Below are 17,756 nucleotides of genomic sequence, written 5' to 3' on the forward strand. Positions count from 1 at the left end.
TTTGGTCCAAGGAGAAAATGTGATGTGTTTGCACAAGATTCTATTGTCTCCTAAATTAAGTCAACAGGTTTCTTAGACTGTTGCTGATAACAGCATGCACCTTACACAGCAAATCAGCTTTAAGCAAGAAGTTCAGAAGAATGGAAAAAGAGAAATGCTTGTGGCTTTAAGAGCTTTAGAAAGCCAATTCCATGCAATGAGACCAGCTTTGGGCCAGCAACAAGAGACGGTTATGAAATCCAGGGTGCACCCAGTTTCTCTGGCCGTACCTGCTTGTGCTGGTAGCAGGGACAGATTTAATGCTAAAGTTCTTGTTGTATGACTCTGTGATCAGCAGAAATTCCAGAGTGTACAAAGGTCATCACTGTTCTATATAGAACAATATTAAGATGCAATACTTTTGGTGCAGCTAACTTTTATTTTCATGAACACTTAAATAATTTATTGCCTTTACCTTCGTATAAAATGAAAAAAGTGTTTTTTTTTTTTTTTAATGAGTTTAGTATGCCAGGAAAGAACTGAACAAATATGACCTTCAAGAAACTAGCAATGTGCAACCTATTTTTGGATGTAGGTAAAATTCACTAGAGCAAAGGCCTTTGAATCAGAGATGGAGTTTTCCTGAGTTTGCTTTGTTACATGACAATGTTTGAGTTTTCATTTTGTATGCAGGTTTATAGATTCTTAAAAGCCATGTTAGTATACGTGTAGTATACATGTTAGTATACAGCCTCCTCTTCTCCAGACTAAACAACCCCAGTGCCCTCAGCCGCTCCCCATAGGGCTTGGGGAGCGGCTGAGGGCACTGGGGTTGTTTAGTCTGGAGAAGAGGAGGCTCAGAGGAGACCTTATTGCTCTCTATAACTCCCTAAAAGGAGGTTGTGGGGAGCTGGGAGTTAGCCTCTTCTTGCAGATAACTAGTGATAGGACTAGAGGGAATGGCCTCAAGTTGTGCCAGGTAAGGTTCAGATTGTAAATCAGGAGAAATTTCTTCTCAGAAAGAGCAGTCAGGAATTGGAATGGGTTGCCCCAGGGAGGTGGTGGTGTCACCGTCCCTGGGAGTGTTCAAGGAAAGGTTGGACGTGGTGCTTAGGGACATAGTTTAGTGGGTGACATTGGTGGTAGGGGGATGGTTGGACCAGATGATCTTGAAGGTCTTTTCCAACCTTAATGATTCTATGATTCTATGATTCTATCATCTATATACAAACTATCTTAACTGTATGGATGATAGCCACAGTTAAGTAGCTTATAAGTAGTTTGTGAATATGTATAGCTTTTCAATAGTTGCTGAATAATAAAATTAAACATCTTAACTTCCTGCAGTATCTAGGTCTTTTTCCTGTGCTTCCCATCCACATTAAACCAAATGTTTTTATTTTATTTTTTCTTCACAGATTGAAATGCTAAAGAAGAAAGTCAAAGAGAAGGAATTATTTATCATACAGCTTTTAGAAAAAATCTCTTTCCTAGAATGTGAGGTAAGGCATTATATTATTGTGATTATTTTATGAAAGCCAATAAAATTTGAACTGATATGATCTGATGTTGCCTAAATGCATGTTTATTGTATATATTTCCTGTACTTCAGCAAATTAAACTTATAATACCAGTCACATGAAGAATGTATGTAATACAAAGTCTCGATACCTCTACTATAGAGACAAATAAAGTTTCTGCTGTTGTTTCTCACCTTCCTGGGGCTGTAGGTTCCAATAAGTAGCAGGGAGTAATAAGAGGTATAGGTATTAAGTAGCCTGGGATTTGAGTGGTCATGAAGGTCACTTTTTCCACATCTGTGCTCCATGTGATGGCTTTATCTACTCAATTAACTGGGACAGATGTACAATTTCAGTGCTAGCTTTCTTGACATAGAATTTTATAACGGTATTATAAGTATTTAGAAGCTTCTTAACAAATACAGTTAAGTGTTTTTTGTTTGTTTGTTTGTTTTCCGAGAAATAAGGACTCTCTATTTTTTCAGTAAATACTCTTACATTATTTCTTATGGGGAAAAGCCAGTCTGGAACTTTTTTTTCTTGTTTAATTAATCTAATTTAATTAACATAACTGAAATAAAATAAACTTGTGTTGAAAATTACTGTTTTCCAGAATAAAGAATTACAAGATAAATTGGACTATTTAATGGAAAATCAACCAAAGACCAACGTAGAAACCAGAGATGCTGGTGTAGGATGTGATCTTCCATCCAGGTATTTCAATTTTCTGCTTGTTTATAGCAAACTTATTCATAATGTCCTTTACTGTCACTGTGTTGGTACACTATTAGCACAAACTGTGAAGTCTTGCAAAATTTTCCTAATTTTCAAAGAGGAACTAGTAGGTACTAGGTGTAATATGCTTTAATGACTTAAGCAGTTTTAGATGCAAATGTATTGCAGACCTTTGGGGAGTACTTAGTTACAGTAACATGTTTTAAGCGGGGAGTAAAGCTAGAAGTCAAGAGATCTGACTTTGTGAAATGCAGAAAATATTGATGAAGTATGTCTGCTAGCACCACAGCAGAAGACAATAGACACCACTGCCCTGAGCCTGTTTAATGCTGGTTTCATGCATGCTTTATTCTCTGTGTTCCATCAGATGCATCAAGGACCATTTTAAAGGGCAGGTAACACCAACAGAAATGTTTCAGGGCTGCAGAAATTTTTGGAGCTATGCTAGGCCTAAGTGGATGATTGCCAAGTAAACAGCACAGTCAGATTACCATTTCTTCGCCTGTCTCTGTTCTGTGGTGGCGGGTGGCTCTGTAGCCAGGTTTAGTAAAGATTCAGCCATAGTGCCTTCCCTTCTCCTCCTCCTCTCCATCCTCTGTCCCAAACGCTGCAATAGGGTTGTACTGAGCCCTGGAAACAATGCTATGGACTTGCACTTGTATTTCTCCCCCAGCAAACCTTCACAAAGAAGGGGCAAAACAGTACAGTAACAAGGATCATTGCATAGCACTTTTACTATCAACAGGTAAACTAGTTCATTTTAACTGCGCTGCAAATTGAATCATTTAGTTTGAGGAATGTAAATTAGCATGTGAAATCCGCACTAGCATATGAAATGCAAACTAAAATTTCCCTTCCCAATTTAAAAATGCACGCATGACAGTGTTCAGCCTAGAGCAGATTTTAATGGTATGAACTTTGAAACGTCAGAAACAGTGCTTTTCACTCAGGACGCAAACATATGTTTGCGTCAGGATGTAAATGTCTTTGTTGTCCTCTCTGGGTCCCCTTTGTATGTTACCACAAATCCTACTTATCTGATATTTTTTCTGTTTTTGAGATTTATCTTTGACTTCTATGCAGTTTTGCTTTTATGGAATTACACTTCACAATTAGTTGCGTTCTTAAATTTAATGCTACTATCTTCACTGTTACAGGATCCTTCAGCAAAGCAGCTCTATTGCTGAACATTCCAATATGAGCTCCAGCAGAGCTCAAATTGTCAATTTGTTTGTCAAAGCTGTAAATGATAGTTAATTTCATAACTACAGAAATTTAAATATATATCTTTAGAGACTTTTTAGCCATGTACATTTGTAGCCAGCATGTAAATTTGTCAGTATCAGCCATGTTTTTTATCAAATATACTTTGTGGCATTATAGAAAAGAAATATGGAACATATCATTGCATTGAATAGTTTAATTTTAGCCCATCAATGTCAATAACAAGGCACAAGTTCATTGTAGTGGCACTTAGAGCCCTCTGACATTAATTCTGTAATTTTTGTTTTGTCTCCTTAACAGTACAAGTATTGAGAACAGAAGATCTCCTGAAAGTGCAAGGCCAGTGAGGACATACACCCCATTCAAGAGAGTGCTGGAATTTAGCACAAAGAACAGTACGTCTTGAGCATTCAGGTCAATGTGCTTTCTAAATACAAGCAAATATTTTGCGCTTTTGCAGCTTGATTAGATACATTTTTAGCAAGTCATAGAGAAGAACAGCAGCATGGAGTCTTGCTAAATTTATCCTGAAAGCAGCTTTTTAGTAGCTTCATATCTGAAGTTACTACAGACATTAACTGTGAGGGAGATATGCAAGAAGTGGGATAAATGAAACAGCAGTCACTATTGCTTCTTTAGAAGCTGTCTAGTGCAATGTGTCATTTCAAATAACTGTAAGGAAGGAGTTGTATAGCTGTACAGATTTTCTTCAAATGTGTTCTATTTGTACAATGAATCTCTAATATATTTTATTTTCAGTACTACCAGGGGAAGAATCTGAAACCACCCTGGCAGAGGGCATTAATCTGAAAGCTCCCTCTTTGTGTACAAAGTGAGGGCTGTTCATATCTATCATAGAGACCTGCGGAGATTGAGGGCTCCATTCCCCTGGAATAGATTCACTAGTAACCAGCACTCTTTTGATGGAAGGGAGTGATGCAACTGGGCTGTTCTCAAAGAATGCCCTCAACACATGCAGGTGAATGTCATGTTTGTTGCTCAAAACAGTAAGTGACAGAGCAGCTTTATGATGGGTTTTGTTTTGTTAGATGAGGCACTGGTTTGTACTTCCCAGTCATGGGGTAGAGTGACCATTGGTTTTACATTCAATAGGAATTGTGTAGGAAAATCTTTTTTTTTAATTACTTTTGCATTAGAGGAAGGAATTCTCACTAAACAGCATTTTGCTTACAGCAACTTGTAGCAGTTTCTGCAATTCCTACAGCAATAGCAATTCTGAATCGGGATTTTGATCTTAAGTAGTTTTTTTTCCAAAACACTTAAAATCTTATCCCTGTCTTCAAAATACCAGCAGGAGTTACTGCATCTACTACTGAACTTATTTAAATATATATAATGTATTTTTTACATGTTGTTTAGATCTCCTACTTTTACTGAACTAAAACGAATTTATTAGTATTTTCTTGTAGTGCTATTAACATAAATGCAGGGCAGATTATTTTTTTATTACAGTAACTGCTATAGAAAACAAACAACTTACGTTCTGTATGACTGATACTGTTCTTGTACTGAATGTCAACCCCAGAGGTATTCACTTTGCCACAAGGCTTCACATAGTGATTGCTTTTGTCTCCAGTTTAATACAAGTTCTTAAATTCAATAGTCTGTTCAAATTAAATACACTCAGAGTTGTACTTAAAATAATAAAACTCACCTCATAATCCCAATTCTATTCCTGCATTATTTCACGGTTTTCTGAATTTGTTAGATAGTTTTGTTTATTCTGTAACTGTGCTGTTTAACTAGTAAATAAAGAAGCCTGCATTGGAGGATGTTTTGATGTAGTACAAGTACCTCACAGGAATGAGAATTGCGTGATGTAATTAAAGCTCCAGCTTTTATGCTTAGATCATCCTCTGTTTGGATGTAAGTTATTTTTTCTCTTATGACCTGTTCAACTCTTGAGGACTTAGAATGGTTGTTATTTTTTAGAAAGTCAAACACAGTACTGTGGGTTGTATTATGCACAGAAATCAAGAGAAACTGCAATCAAAGTCATTGACAAAAAGGTAAAATGTTTACTGTGTGAAGTAAGCCTGTAATCTTCATTGGGATAGAAGTCACAAACATTAACAGCTGCTTAGCATTTCTTTTAAAAAGAACAATGCAAAATTACACCAAGTTAATAGCTCTAAAAGGAAACTCATTTACTTTGCATGTGATAAACGAGTGAGAATGATCTCATAGGTATCAAAAGGCCAAAGAAAACCCCAGCTGTTGCATTAGTGAACAGGAATAACACCACACATTTGCTTAAATTGCTCACCTCTTTTAGGTGTAAAACTTTTTTTTTTTTTTGAGCTAGAAAGGGCTTGAAGAGAAGGTCCCTGAGAATTAAGTCAACTGCTCCCTATCAAAAGTCCTTCAGAGGAAGCACCCTCATTATGCAAAGCAGAGGAATTGTCTTGCACCACAATACCAATGACAAGGAAACAGCTGTAGTCTTAACCTGATTGAAAGAAGTTTTGGTGCTTGAGTGGGTTTGAACAAAGTTCCCAAGTAACAGTTAATTTGATCAATAACTGAGTTAGGTTATGTACAGCTAGGATCTTGAAGTGAAACTCTAAATGAGAATATATTTAAATTGGAAGTCTATGTTGATGAACCCAAAAGATGATGGGTAATGACCCAGCCCAAATTTCAGGCACAAGCTTTGGACATGTATAATCATATCTCCCTCTAGTGGCTGATAACAGCAAAAATATTTGCTGATATTTGGAGAAAATCAATTTTGAAGAGAAATACTAGAGACTAATCCTATCTGTTCATATTAATATCCATAAGGGATGCAATCTCAGTTCATTGCATAATGCCTGTTACCATTTTATGTGCCCAAACAGATTGTATTTCAGAATTTTAATTCTGAACCATGGTTGGTGAGTTACCATCAAAACAAGATGAATAGATGAAGGCTTTATTTATAGAATAATGGAAATGCAGATTGTTGTAAAAGAAAGACATGGACTGGACATTTTAAGTAAGTTAAAATACTTTTATTGCTCTGTCTGGTTTTAGCCAGAATTCAGAAAACAGAACCTGGTAACTGAGGAGCTCAGAGAATGGTAATAGAGAGAAGGATGAATCAAAATGCTGTTCTAATACAGTCTTCAAAAGGAAGTTCTCTCCGCTTTTAACATATTTCTGAGTATATCTCTGAAAATATTGCAAGATATTTCAACTTTGAGACTTGCAAAATTATAATCATCTGCTCAAAACTTTACCAAGACTGCAGCAATCTTTCCTGCAAAAGTGTTCTGTGTAAGCTCTCTTTATTTGATGAAAAATGACATTTTTTCCAAATCTAATAAGAATTGAAGTTTATGCTGTATTTTGGAGCATTTTGATACTTAGTGAGCTGGATGACCATTATTTGATTGGACTATTGGTCTAAATTTGGTAACTGTGAAGAAAAGCAGAGGAACAGTATTTATATAATTCTGTTACATGAAAATATAGAGCTTTCCAGTCAAATCAGCAGCCATGTAAATTAGCAGAAATAATAACAAATCTGACTGAAAAGACTGTAATGCTTCAGTATAATTTTTTTCAGTTTGAGATTGGATTACTTAGTACTATAAGACTAGAAACTAGTAAAATTTCTGTAAACATCCACAAAAGCCATATAGCTAAGTACCAGAAAGTGCATTAAATGTAAGTCAATTGTATGACTTCATTTGTACCATGGTAAGTATTCTTCTGTGATTCCAGATCTTCTGGAAAGTATTTTGGGATACAGTTTTCATATATGCTGTATAAATAATGCAATTAAATTGCATGCTTTTAAAACATCCTGTATGTAAGACCTGAAAAGGTTAAATTGCAATAAATATTGTATTTAAACTTTTTGTTCTGTTGTATAAACACTCAGAAATAAACTTACCTTAAAACCTTGCAAACTCTTACTCTACATAATCTTGTTTGTTCAAAACATGTATGAATGCAAAAGTGGTTACTCTGCAGCCTTGACGTTCTTGTCAGTGTTTCCTTTGGCAGATGTGCTCTTGAGAACAGGAAGACACTCCCTTGCTAAAGACTAAAGACTCTTCTCAAAGCCAAGTAAAAAAAAGTAGACAAACTCTTTTATGAAATAAAGAACTATTGACGTGCACAGGATAAACAAGAACTGGGCAATGTAGCACTCACAAAAACAACAAAAATCTTCAGATCCCACAGATAACATCTGAATATATCTGGAGTGATGCTCTCGAACTGTAAGAAGAATAGGATTGGGATGAATGTGGCCCACTTTCTTTTCTTTTTTCATTGTTTTAAGTTTATATCCATTCATTGATGATAGCAATTTATCTTAAAGGCAATCACAATTAAGCAAGCTACGTCAAACTACATAAGAAGAGGTTTTACAAAAATGACAATTACAGTGTTACTGGTTTGCAGTGCTCAGCTGTAGAATGTGAAGGTTTTTACTTGACTAATGCTTCCCTGTGTGTGTAGTCAGAAGAAATTGCCAAAAGTACCTTGTAAAATCTTGAGATCAACAATGTTCAGTGCTGAAACTAGAAAATAGGGTCCTGCAAGTTGCAGTCTAAGACTTTTGGGAGAGGCTTCAAATACTCATTTTGACATCCAAAGGCTTTTAGACATGAATGGGTAAGCAAACAGGTAACAAGTTAGTACTTTCTACATTAAGTCTGTAATTCTGTACGGGAAATACCTGCTCCAAGAATGGAGGTGTACATGCTGAACAGTTTCATTCCACTTGCATTTTATTTCATTCCTATTCAGTACTTGGAGATATTTGTACACAGAAGAAGAAATGTGCTTAAGAGTCCTGAAGAGTTAAAGCCCTTCCAACTCTAGTTTCATCACTAGAACATGGAAGAAGCACAGGAAAACAAGACAAAGGTGGTAGAAGTCATCTATAACTTCAGGTATGTGAAAACTTCCAAAAATAAAAAGAACCTGGTGGATTAAAGAAAAAATATGTAAAAATGTGCATCTGAGTTTACAGTATTCTATGAAGGTGTGTGTGGTCTGTAGACATACTACAGTAATTTGAGTTGCTTCCCAAATGTAAACCACTACATTGAAAGGTATGAGAAAACATGGGATAGCCTTTAAAATGTTTTTGTTTTGTTTTGTTTTTAGAGAAGTAAGGTTAAGGGAGGAGTTTTTTCCTTTAAATTAAGGAAAATAAATTATTATTTTAAAAATTCCTTTAAAAAAAAAAGTGAAATGGAAATGATTCATGTTCAGTCCAAATATTGGTACTATTTTTTCTATGATTTGGGGAGTGGTTTACTCAATGTGTAGGTTGATTCTACCTCCCCTGCCCCCCACTATTTCCAACTAGCAGCAGAGAAACTGTAAGTATATTACCCCGTCTCAAAGCCTAATTTCTAAAGTTGTTTTTCCTCCTTTTCTTAGTAAAGAGAATTAGGAGTAACATTTACACATTTATTAAAATAGAAGAAAGGGAAGGAGGACAATGGAAATTATACCCGTAACAAAAAAGAAGCAAGAGTGTTAGCTTTACTTTTAATACCAGTTTTGGACAGATCTGGATATTTCTGATGGAAAAACTTTTCCACCTGAAAAAATTTAGGCAGGTAAACTTCACAGCTATCTCACTCAAAATGCCATATGACTAGAATACATCAGCCGAGTGGTACTTGTCATTGATAAAAAAGAAATACTAAAAGCACAGTCAAATGACTGCGCAATGTTCCTTGCAACTGGTGTAAACTTTAAAAAAAAAAAAAAAAAAGAAAAAAATCTATGCTAGAACAAGTTACTTAGTTATTTGAATATCTTTCTTTTCATCTATATTATACGCAACAATGAATACTCTTGGGCCACTGGAACTGTGCGTTATCCATGAAAGAGATTATGGTATTCCAAAACTTAACACTTAAACTTTAAAGATGAGCAATATTACTTCCCAGTGATCTGGGACAAATAATGACTTGGTGAATGATATTCCAAGTGAGGATACAGAATGATCAATCATGATCCCAGCAGTCACGCTACTAGGACACTTTACCCTCTTCATCTTTTGTTTCCTTTTTCTGTGTTTACGCAGGTTAGCAAATAAACTAACTCACCAGTGTCACTTTTCTGCATATGTAGTAACAGCAGTTGAACTGAGATGAGCCGTCATCATGTGAGTGTAGAGCAGAAGTCTAATGAGATTGTTCCATTTAGACTTACTTCCACATGGGCAGAAGCAGTTTCCATGCCCAACCTTCCCATTTTCTCCAGTGTGCGCAGGAGGAGGCTAAAAGGAAAGATAAAGCATTCCTTCTTGCAAGTTGCAGAAATGCTACATAGACAGCATAACTTAGGGTGGCATTATAGAGACAGCAACTCGGAGAACTTGTGTTCTACAACATTGAGTGATCTCCTGGTAAGGGAAAAAAAGATATAAAAAAATTCCTCTTCCCTGAACTCTTAAGGAAAATTCCCTGAGTGATTTTCTCGGGAAATGACCAAGGTTGTACATTGCAGGCAGCAAAATGTTCTCTTCAACTAGGCACTTAACTTGGCTTTTCTCACCCCGATTGTGGTATTTTTCCATGGGTAGCTGCCTACTTGATTAATCTCATTTCCCCTGGTCCTCAGCCTTTCCATTCACCTTCCAGCTGAGCAAACAAAGGGGTGGGCAGCCATTTTAAAATGCTTCCTCCTCCATCCCTCCGGGATAGGCCTCTGTTCATCCTGTTCCTAAAACAGCTGTTTTAACAATCTCTGAGAAATGTCTCTGTACTATTACATGCACCAAGGAGCCTCGCGTAGGATCAACTTAAGAAGGCCGAGCTGTGCCTCCTGGGAACTACCATTTGGCTAACGACCTTATCACTGCTAGATGGAAGGGACGTCCTAAAGTCCACGGCATTTGTAGCAGTAAGGCAGTTTGAAGCAAGTAAGTCAACGTTACACGATGATCTGAATTTCTCTATTCGGTCTCCGCGTTAAACATAAGCGTGTTTAAATACCATGCAAAAAGAGAAATTGTAACAAAACCCTGAAAGCTGGACCTCGAGTCCTGAACAGCAATTTGCACTCTGCTAGAAGATACTCAACACGTGGGCAGGGCAAGGCTTTAATTAGCGAAAATACAAACTAGTTAACGTAAGAACTATCTGGGCTTCTGCAGCTCCCTGAGCACCCGGGCTCTGCTGAGCCCGCCCTGCCTTCGCCTTCCTACCAAGGTTGGCCCTGCCGCCTCGCCGTGGCTTCCGCCAAGATGGCGGCCCCCAGGGAGGCGCGGAAGCGGGGCCGGCGGCGCCGTGCCCGGGCGGCGGCCCCGGTGCGAGGCGGCGCGGGGCGGCATGGCGGCGGGCGGCCTGCGGGGCGGCATGGCGGCGGGCGGCCTGCGGGGCCGGAGCCTCCCCGAGCTGCGGGACATGCTGAGGCGGCAGCAGCGGCTGCTGGCGGACCGGTGAGCGCGGCGGCGGGCAGCGGGGCCGGGCGGAGCGGGCGGGCCTCCTGGCCGCCTTCGCCTGTCCCCCCGTAAGCGCCGGAGCGGAGAGCTGTGGGGCTGTAAATGCTTTACGTCTGGCTGGTTTTCAGAAATGCAACTTGTGAAGAAACTTATCGATAGAATTGAAGCCTGACAGATTAACGGTTCTAATATAACAGTCCTGTATGTCAGAAAGAAGTAGGGTTGTTTATACCCTGTTAAATAACTATCTTCTTTTATTTTAGGAAATTCATTGATAGGCTTCCAGATAAGGGTAAGAAGATCTCCGATTTTGCTGAAAAGCTTAAGCTTGCCATTTTACAAGAGGAAGAACTAGCAAGGACAGCTGAGTTGTTAACTGCTGTTAGGTTGGAGTTCCAGGCAAATCAGGAGAAGGCTAATACAAGCAAACAGCAAGTTACCCTAAAGGAGGACACGCTAAGCCAAGAAGATTCCTCAGCCTTGAACAAAAACTCTAATATTAAAGTAGTTTCTAAGATTTCTTTCCAAAAGCAGGAGGCAGAATGTATTGGGCAAGATGCCACAAAAACGGCTTTAGAAAATCAAAGGAGTCTGAGAGATGATGATAAAATAAAGACTGTTTCAAAAGATCAAGGTCTTTTTTGTGAAGTTGTCTCCAAGTCAGCTACAAGCAGTCATCTGAAAAATGATCAGCAGATATCTCAGAGCAGTGCTGACGATAGTACAGAGAGTACAGGTGCTACAGACAACAGCAGAGACACGTTGGTTGATGCCTTTCAAAAAGTTACGATTGCAGATGGTGATAATAGTGGAAAAGTATTGGAAAAAGAGCAGAACGTGGCTAAACGTAAGGGCAATATCTTTGGAAGCCTGCACCCCAAGACACCACATTATATTGAAGTTCTAGAGTCTAGAGCCAAGAACCCAGTCATAAAAAAAAGCAAATTCAAAACAAATGTGTAAGTATTATTAGAAAAAAAATGAAATAATTGACTTGTGTAAAATTGGAAATGTTGCAGAAAAAGTATGGTAAGTTTATTTTCTTATAAGCAAGGGGATTTAAAGCCATAGGACATTGTATATTAACATATTGGCTTTTTAGCATTAAGTACTGTATAGCCTCAATACTGAATGGTGGTTTAATTCAACAAATTTGGAAAAAAAAAAAAGTCATAAATCTTCTTAAGCTACAAAACTCTTAAACAATTGGCAAAAAATTCTTCTGAATTGATTCTAGAATTTATAAAACTTTAACAGCAGGGGGCCTTTCGTTTTCCTGCATCTCTACAGAAACTGCAGTTCACATTGTATTGGCAATAGTAACAATTTCTTTTTCCTTGGACTCCCAAAGCATTGCTATTTGGTGCTTGCCAAATCATTGGCCTACCTTTTTTGTTCACTCTCAGGAGTAACTTGTGATATTGTTTATCTGTAGAGACGGTGTATATTACTAAGGAGAAGACTGATCTTGTAGTTTACCCAATTGATTTTTGTGGATGGCATCACAACACTTCACATGTTCTTTCAACTTTTCTGCTCTTGCATGCTGAAAATAAGTTTTAGAACTGAAGCAGTTCAACCTTGTATTTCAAATATGGGTCACAACTTTTATGTTTTATTACTTGTAGATTATCAGGAGAGCAAAGTGGATCATCACATGGTTCCTCATCCAGTCAGTCACCTGGGGGATTTGGCTCTCCAATTACTACTGAAGAAAGACGACTTAGAGATAAGAAACATTTGAATGACATCACAGCAGCTCGGCTACCACCACTTCACCATGCCCCTGCTAAGCTATTATCCATAGAGGAATCCATAGCAATTCAGATACAGCAAAAAGAAGCTTATGAGGTAAGTATTTTTGATTTAGTCTGAAAAGTAATTACTTAATTACTACACACACACAAAAAAAGATATAACTTCTTTGATACTGTTGAATTTGGTGATGAAATTGAGATTGCCAGACTGAAGAAAAACACCTTTTCTTGTATTTGAATCTCTTAAAGCTGTGATTAAAAAATATATTAATCCCTTCTGAAACTGCTATTCCTGCATTAAACAAAATCTAATGTTACTCTTCATGTGCACTTACGTTAACTTCATTACAGTCTCTTTACCTCTGACTAGAAAGTATAAACCTTGCCTACTAGCCTTTAAATAGCTTTCAGTCTTTCCATAAATGAAAGACTAATAGTATTTGGTATTCTTAAAATATGCAAGTAGCTGTATTTGCCTTAGTTTATGCTGTGTCTGAAGAATCCAAGTTCTGAAGTTCTTCAATATTAAGGAAATTTCTTGCTAAATTCACCTGTAATGGACTTTGATTTTAACTTTCTAGGTGATACTGGGCTAATGTTTTAAACTAGACACTACTGTAAAAGTGTTTGTTGCTACTTACTGTTTTACAAGCACTTGCTAATGTAGTCTTCTTGATACTTGAAGGGAGCTAATTTATTTGTAAAAAGGACTTTTTTTTTCTGGGGTTGCTGAATGAAGAGCATTGCTATTGCTACATGGATAGTGTACAAGTCTGCTATATAGACTGATTTTGTTCTGTTAAAGCTGTCATAAGTATATCACAGATGAGGACTGCCATATGGGGAATTTCAGCTTTTTAACTCAAAAAAAAAAAGTCAATCTTCAGATATTAATGGCACAATTATGTACTAATGTAAAATTTTTTCATCAGTTACTGGAAATTTTAATTAAGTTTACTGTGAAGTTACTGATATTATTACATTGAGTTTCTCCTCTAGTATATTTGTTTGATAAAAATGACAAAAACACTTCTAACTTGTCTTTTTTTTAATAGGAAATGCAAGCCAAGCTTGCAGCACAGAAGCTTGCAGAGAGATTGAATATAAAAATGACGAGCTTTGAACCAGAGGGGGAGGCCACAATGCAATACAGAGAAGTGAGAGATGAAGATTATTTTTCAGCAGAGGACTGAATTCAAGAAGGGATGTCTGAGGATGAACCATGTAACTGATCTTTCTGCAGTACTTCTTAAAACCCAAACGTGAATATTCAGAATCATTGATCTAGTTAGTTATTTCTGAAAATTTTAACATTACAGCTGTGGGAAGGGTTCTTTATAAACCTTTTAAGTGTTAAGTGGCAACCCCAAGTGTTATTTGGAGACCTTTTTAGGAGCACTTTGGGCAGTTAAGCCTTGTGGAAAGCCGAATAGTTTTCAACTATAGTAAAACAAGCTCCTTAACACACTTTTGCAGGCTATGATGAAATCATTTATAAGAGAAGATTTCTTCTGTGAAGAAATATGAGTGCAAAGGGCATCATAACTCATATCCATAAAGTTAGCTAAGGTGCCTGTGAACTGCTGGATGGAAACTGCATGTATGAAATGTATGCATGTATGTCTTGTATAAATGTAAGATACTTCCTCTATTGAGGCATAAACTATTTAAGATTATCTTGCTTTTACCATATGGTGACAATACATGCCTGGTAATTTGCAGCCTAACTATCACACATTTATCTTCTTATCAAATGAGAACTTGTTTCTGTGCCCGTAGCTTAAAATAACACTTTCTGCCATTGTACTGTAAACAGGTACAAAATTTCATTATTTTCTAACTCAAATTCTGTTTGGGCTTTAAGGGATTCTGCTGTTTCATTTTTGGAGATTACTGCAAAGCACATCAAGAGATCAAGTTAATCTGAAGACTTTAATATTTTTATTAAAGGCCTCAGTGTTTTTCCATATTTTTGTACGGTGCTTTCAAACTTTGGAATACTATTTTTTCATAGTCTGATACTGTAAATTAACAGATCCACCCTGTGGTTTTCTTAGAGAAAATAAGTTCTCTGTATTTTGCAGATTTATCTGTTCTTTGAAGATTTAAAAAAAAAAAAAAGTCTTCCTTACAGTAACATTTTCTGCCTTTCATTATGAATTTTGAAAGATAAGGAACACAAATGAGAGGTATTTCGCAATGATGTTGCACTGCTGACTAGCATATTCAAACCCTATTATGAGTTCATTTTAGTTTAAAAAAAAAAAACATTCTCAAATTCCATGTGTGGCTTGGCAAATCCTATTTTCTGAGGTACTCCAGCAGCAATGCATAAGGGGCAGCTCTGTGTGCAAGGCTTCCGCTGGATGTGAACATATTCCTGCAGGAGTGGTGTCCCTGGAAACCAAGACAGGAGGCATTCAAAAAGCTGCACAACATCATTTAGTAAAGGAGACTGAAAGTCCCTACCACTTCTTGAGTGCATAAATCAGTTAATGCTATCAACAGTGCCTTGTAACCAGGCACTTACCCTTTCCCAAACACTCCATAAGCTCCTACGTAGTCCCTGTGGTACAGTCCATACCCTGGCACTGCAGTTTGACAGGCAGAACTGCTGCTAAGCTAATACGTGGCTTTTTTTTTTCTTTGCTATGTCATCTGTGATGCCTCTTCCTATACCCTTTCCTCCCACTGTTTTCTTGTTCTAATTGTTTCTTGGCTTCTTGACTCTCTGCTTTTCCCTTCTCCTCATAAGACTCATCTGCTCTTAAGAGCAAGTTCATATTCTACATCTGCACCACCTATTCCCTTTTGTATCACATACCACTTCCAGCTAAATGCAAACGTATTTAACTTATGTCATGTGTCATGCATCTTCCTGCCATTGTTATCTCCTCTCGCTTTCTGCGGGTCCATCTAAATAACCAGCTGTGCACCTGGACACCTTCTGCATACCTCAGTCACTTGAATATCTTGCGGAGACCTGAACGTCTTTGTGTTTTCTGCCACAGCTGCTCTCTTACTGAGGCTTCTTATGCTTTCTCATTTCCTATCTTGGTTTCAGACTGTAGATTGTGCAGGTGTTTGCCACTTCCAGGCCTTATGACCTTCTCCTTACCACGTACCTCTGCTGTTGAGTGGTTGGTTTGTTTGTTTTTGTGCTCCTGCTTCATCCTCACGGCTTCTTAATGTCACTTGTCTTTATCAGCACTAATTTTTGGCATATTTTCAGTCTTTCAGACCTCAGTTCCCATATTGATAACCCACCTGATCCCTCCCCTGCATGTGTTTCTCTCCTCAGCCCCTTTCTTCAGTGTGTGGCTCTGGCTGCACAGGAGGCCAGTTCTTCTCTCATGGATGCAGTTCACCTCTCAGATCACTATTGCCTGCATTGCCATCCATGCTCCCTGCTACTAGTCCAGTTGAGTCTCGTCATTGGTCTTCCTATTATTTCAGTCTGTTGAACTGCCTAAGGACGAGGGGCCTCACAGGTGTATTGGCTTTCCCTTTGCTGTTGCACAAAGCACAGGTTGTTACCATTTCCAGGCCTGTGTGTATCTGTCCCTGTTAAGATCATCACCCTTGTCCTTGTACTGACTGCTATGTTGCACCCTTTTCAAGTTGTGTGTGGTTTTTCCATACTGGCTTTTCAGTGCTAAAGGAATTTTCACAAAGCTGTGCAATTAAGAAATTGTTTTCTAGATTACTGAAGTCTTAATGTGGGCTTCATAATAACGAAAATTACATTGTCTTCATTGTGCTTTCAAGGCTTACTTTTGCTTTCTAAACTTTGTGAAGCAGAGGCAGATTTCTTGATCTGTGTTTTGACAGCATTCAGCATGTTGGGACTTGCCAAAGGGGATCCCCTGAATGGGCAAACTTCACCCTTAAGGAAAAAGAATTGCTGTAGTAATGGTTAAAGTGGATTATATAGTTATACATTTAGCAGCTGTTCAGCACAACGTTCAGGAATCCTCGCAGAAGGGAGTGCTGTGAGAACACAAAACTAAGTTTAAAGTGTGACTTGTAAGCTATTGCAAAATAGGGAAGCTGTCATGGGGGGGTTGTTGCTCCCAGATTCTGAATGCAGATGTGTACTCCATGCTAAGATTTTGTGAGTGGCAGAAGAGCAAAGAGTTACGTATAAAGAGAGTCCCATGATAAGGAGGATGTGCAATCCAGGAGCTTGTAATAGGTTAGAGAATAAGAGGTTGAATCCTGAAGGGTTTAGTCATCCTGAATTAAGTTTCTTATCGTATGTAGTATTATTACTGTGTATTTCACTGTTCTCAGGTTACAGAACATTTCAAAACATAGACTGGGAATTGAGGATCTTGCTCTGTTTTATGGGAGTGAACTGTTTTGTCGGACTGGACTGTTAATCTGGCAGAAAATAAAGAATTTAAATTGTGTTTTTGAAATTCTTGTGTGGATAATGCTTTGTTTTGACCATGTAAAGCTTGCAGTCAAATTTTGGGGAAAGTCAGGAACTCTTGCTTCAGTTGCTTAACAAGGAAAACACTGGAGATGAAGTTAGGAAACATTTGCAGTGCAAGGAAAGAAAACTTTTGGGAACGTAAATGCATAAGAAAAGATCTGCAAGACCTGAAGCTGGGCAGTCATGCAGGTCTGAAAGATGGCACAGACCGAGCTTAAATGATGTGTTGCAAGTCTGAGAGCTGTAGCGTGTGAGGCAGGTATCAATCAGTGTGGCAGCATCTGCAGTCCCTTGATTTTTGCATTGTCTAAAACACGGTAGGAGTACCTGATCCCCAAACTGCATAGAAGGAAAGTACCTCTTGGCAAATTTCTGTTCACAGCTGTAACATTTCCTGAGGTTTCCTGAACATGGGGTCTGCATGGAGTCTGGTTTGCCAGGTGTGGAGATAGCATGAGCAAGAGGATTTAACAGCCTAAAAATTTATGTTAATTATTTGGGAAATAACATTTGAAGGAATTAAAAATCTAAATGCTGCTGTACTTTAACTTTTGATTTATTTTTTTAATTTAAAGGCTAGAAAAGATGCAGAGGTTTTCATTGTTTTCATAGACCTAACTGACAGATCAGCATTTCTCTGTTAGTAGTTTTTGGTTCTAGGTGTCTTACAATCCAAAAAT

At 37.9% G+C, this 17,756-nt stretch overlaps 1 protein-coding gene across 1 annotated transcript in view; it reads left to right on the forward strand.

Annotated features, from left to right (window-relative positions):
- The window catches only part of LOC308200942 (uncharacterized protein), a 56,643-nt gene extending 39,584 nt beyond the window's left edge, over window positions 1-17,059 (forward strand). Inside the window, exons 11-19 of the mRNA XM_080607561.1 lie at window positions 1,398-1,481; window positions 2,113-2,213; window positions 3,759-3,853; window positions 5,412-5,488; window positions 6,495-6,541; window positions 10,594-10,878; window positions 11,145-11,840; window positions 12,510-12,732; window positions 13,694-17,059. Of these exons, the coding sequence (XP_080463687.1) occupies window positions 1,398-1,481; window positions 2,113-2,213; window positions 3,759-3,853; window positions 5,412-5,488; window positions 6,495-6,541; window positions 10,594-10,878; window positions 11,145-11,840; window positions 12,510-12,732; window positions 13,694-13,831 (1,746 nt within the window). The 3' untranslated portion in view covers window positions 13,832-17,059. The remainder of the gene's footprint in view (window positions 1-1,397; window positions 1,482-2,112; window positions 2,214-3,758; window positions 3,854-5,411; window positions 5,489-6,494; window positions 6,542-10,593; window positions 10,879-11,144; window positions 11,841-12,509; window positions 12,733-13,693) is intronic.
- Window positions 17,060-17,756: the final 697 nt, after the last annotated feature.

This window comes from Anser brachyrhynchus (assembly GCF_964034855.1).
Source record: "Anser brachyrhynchus genome assembly, chromosome: 11".
Lineage (NCBI taxonomy): Eukaryota > Metazoa > Chordata > Aves > Anseriformes > Anatidae > Anser > Anser brachyrhynchus.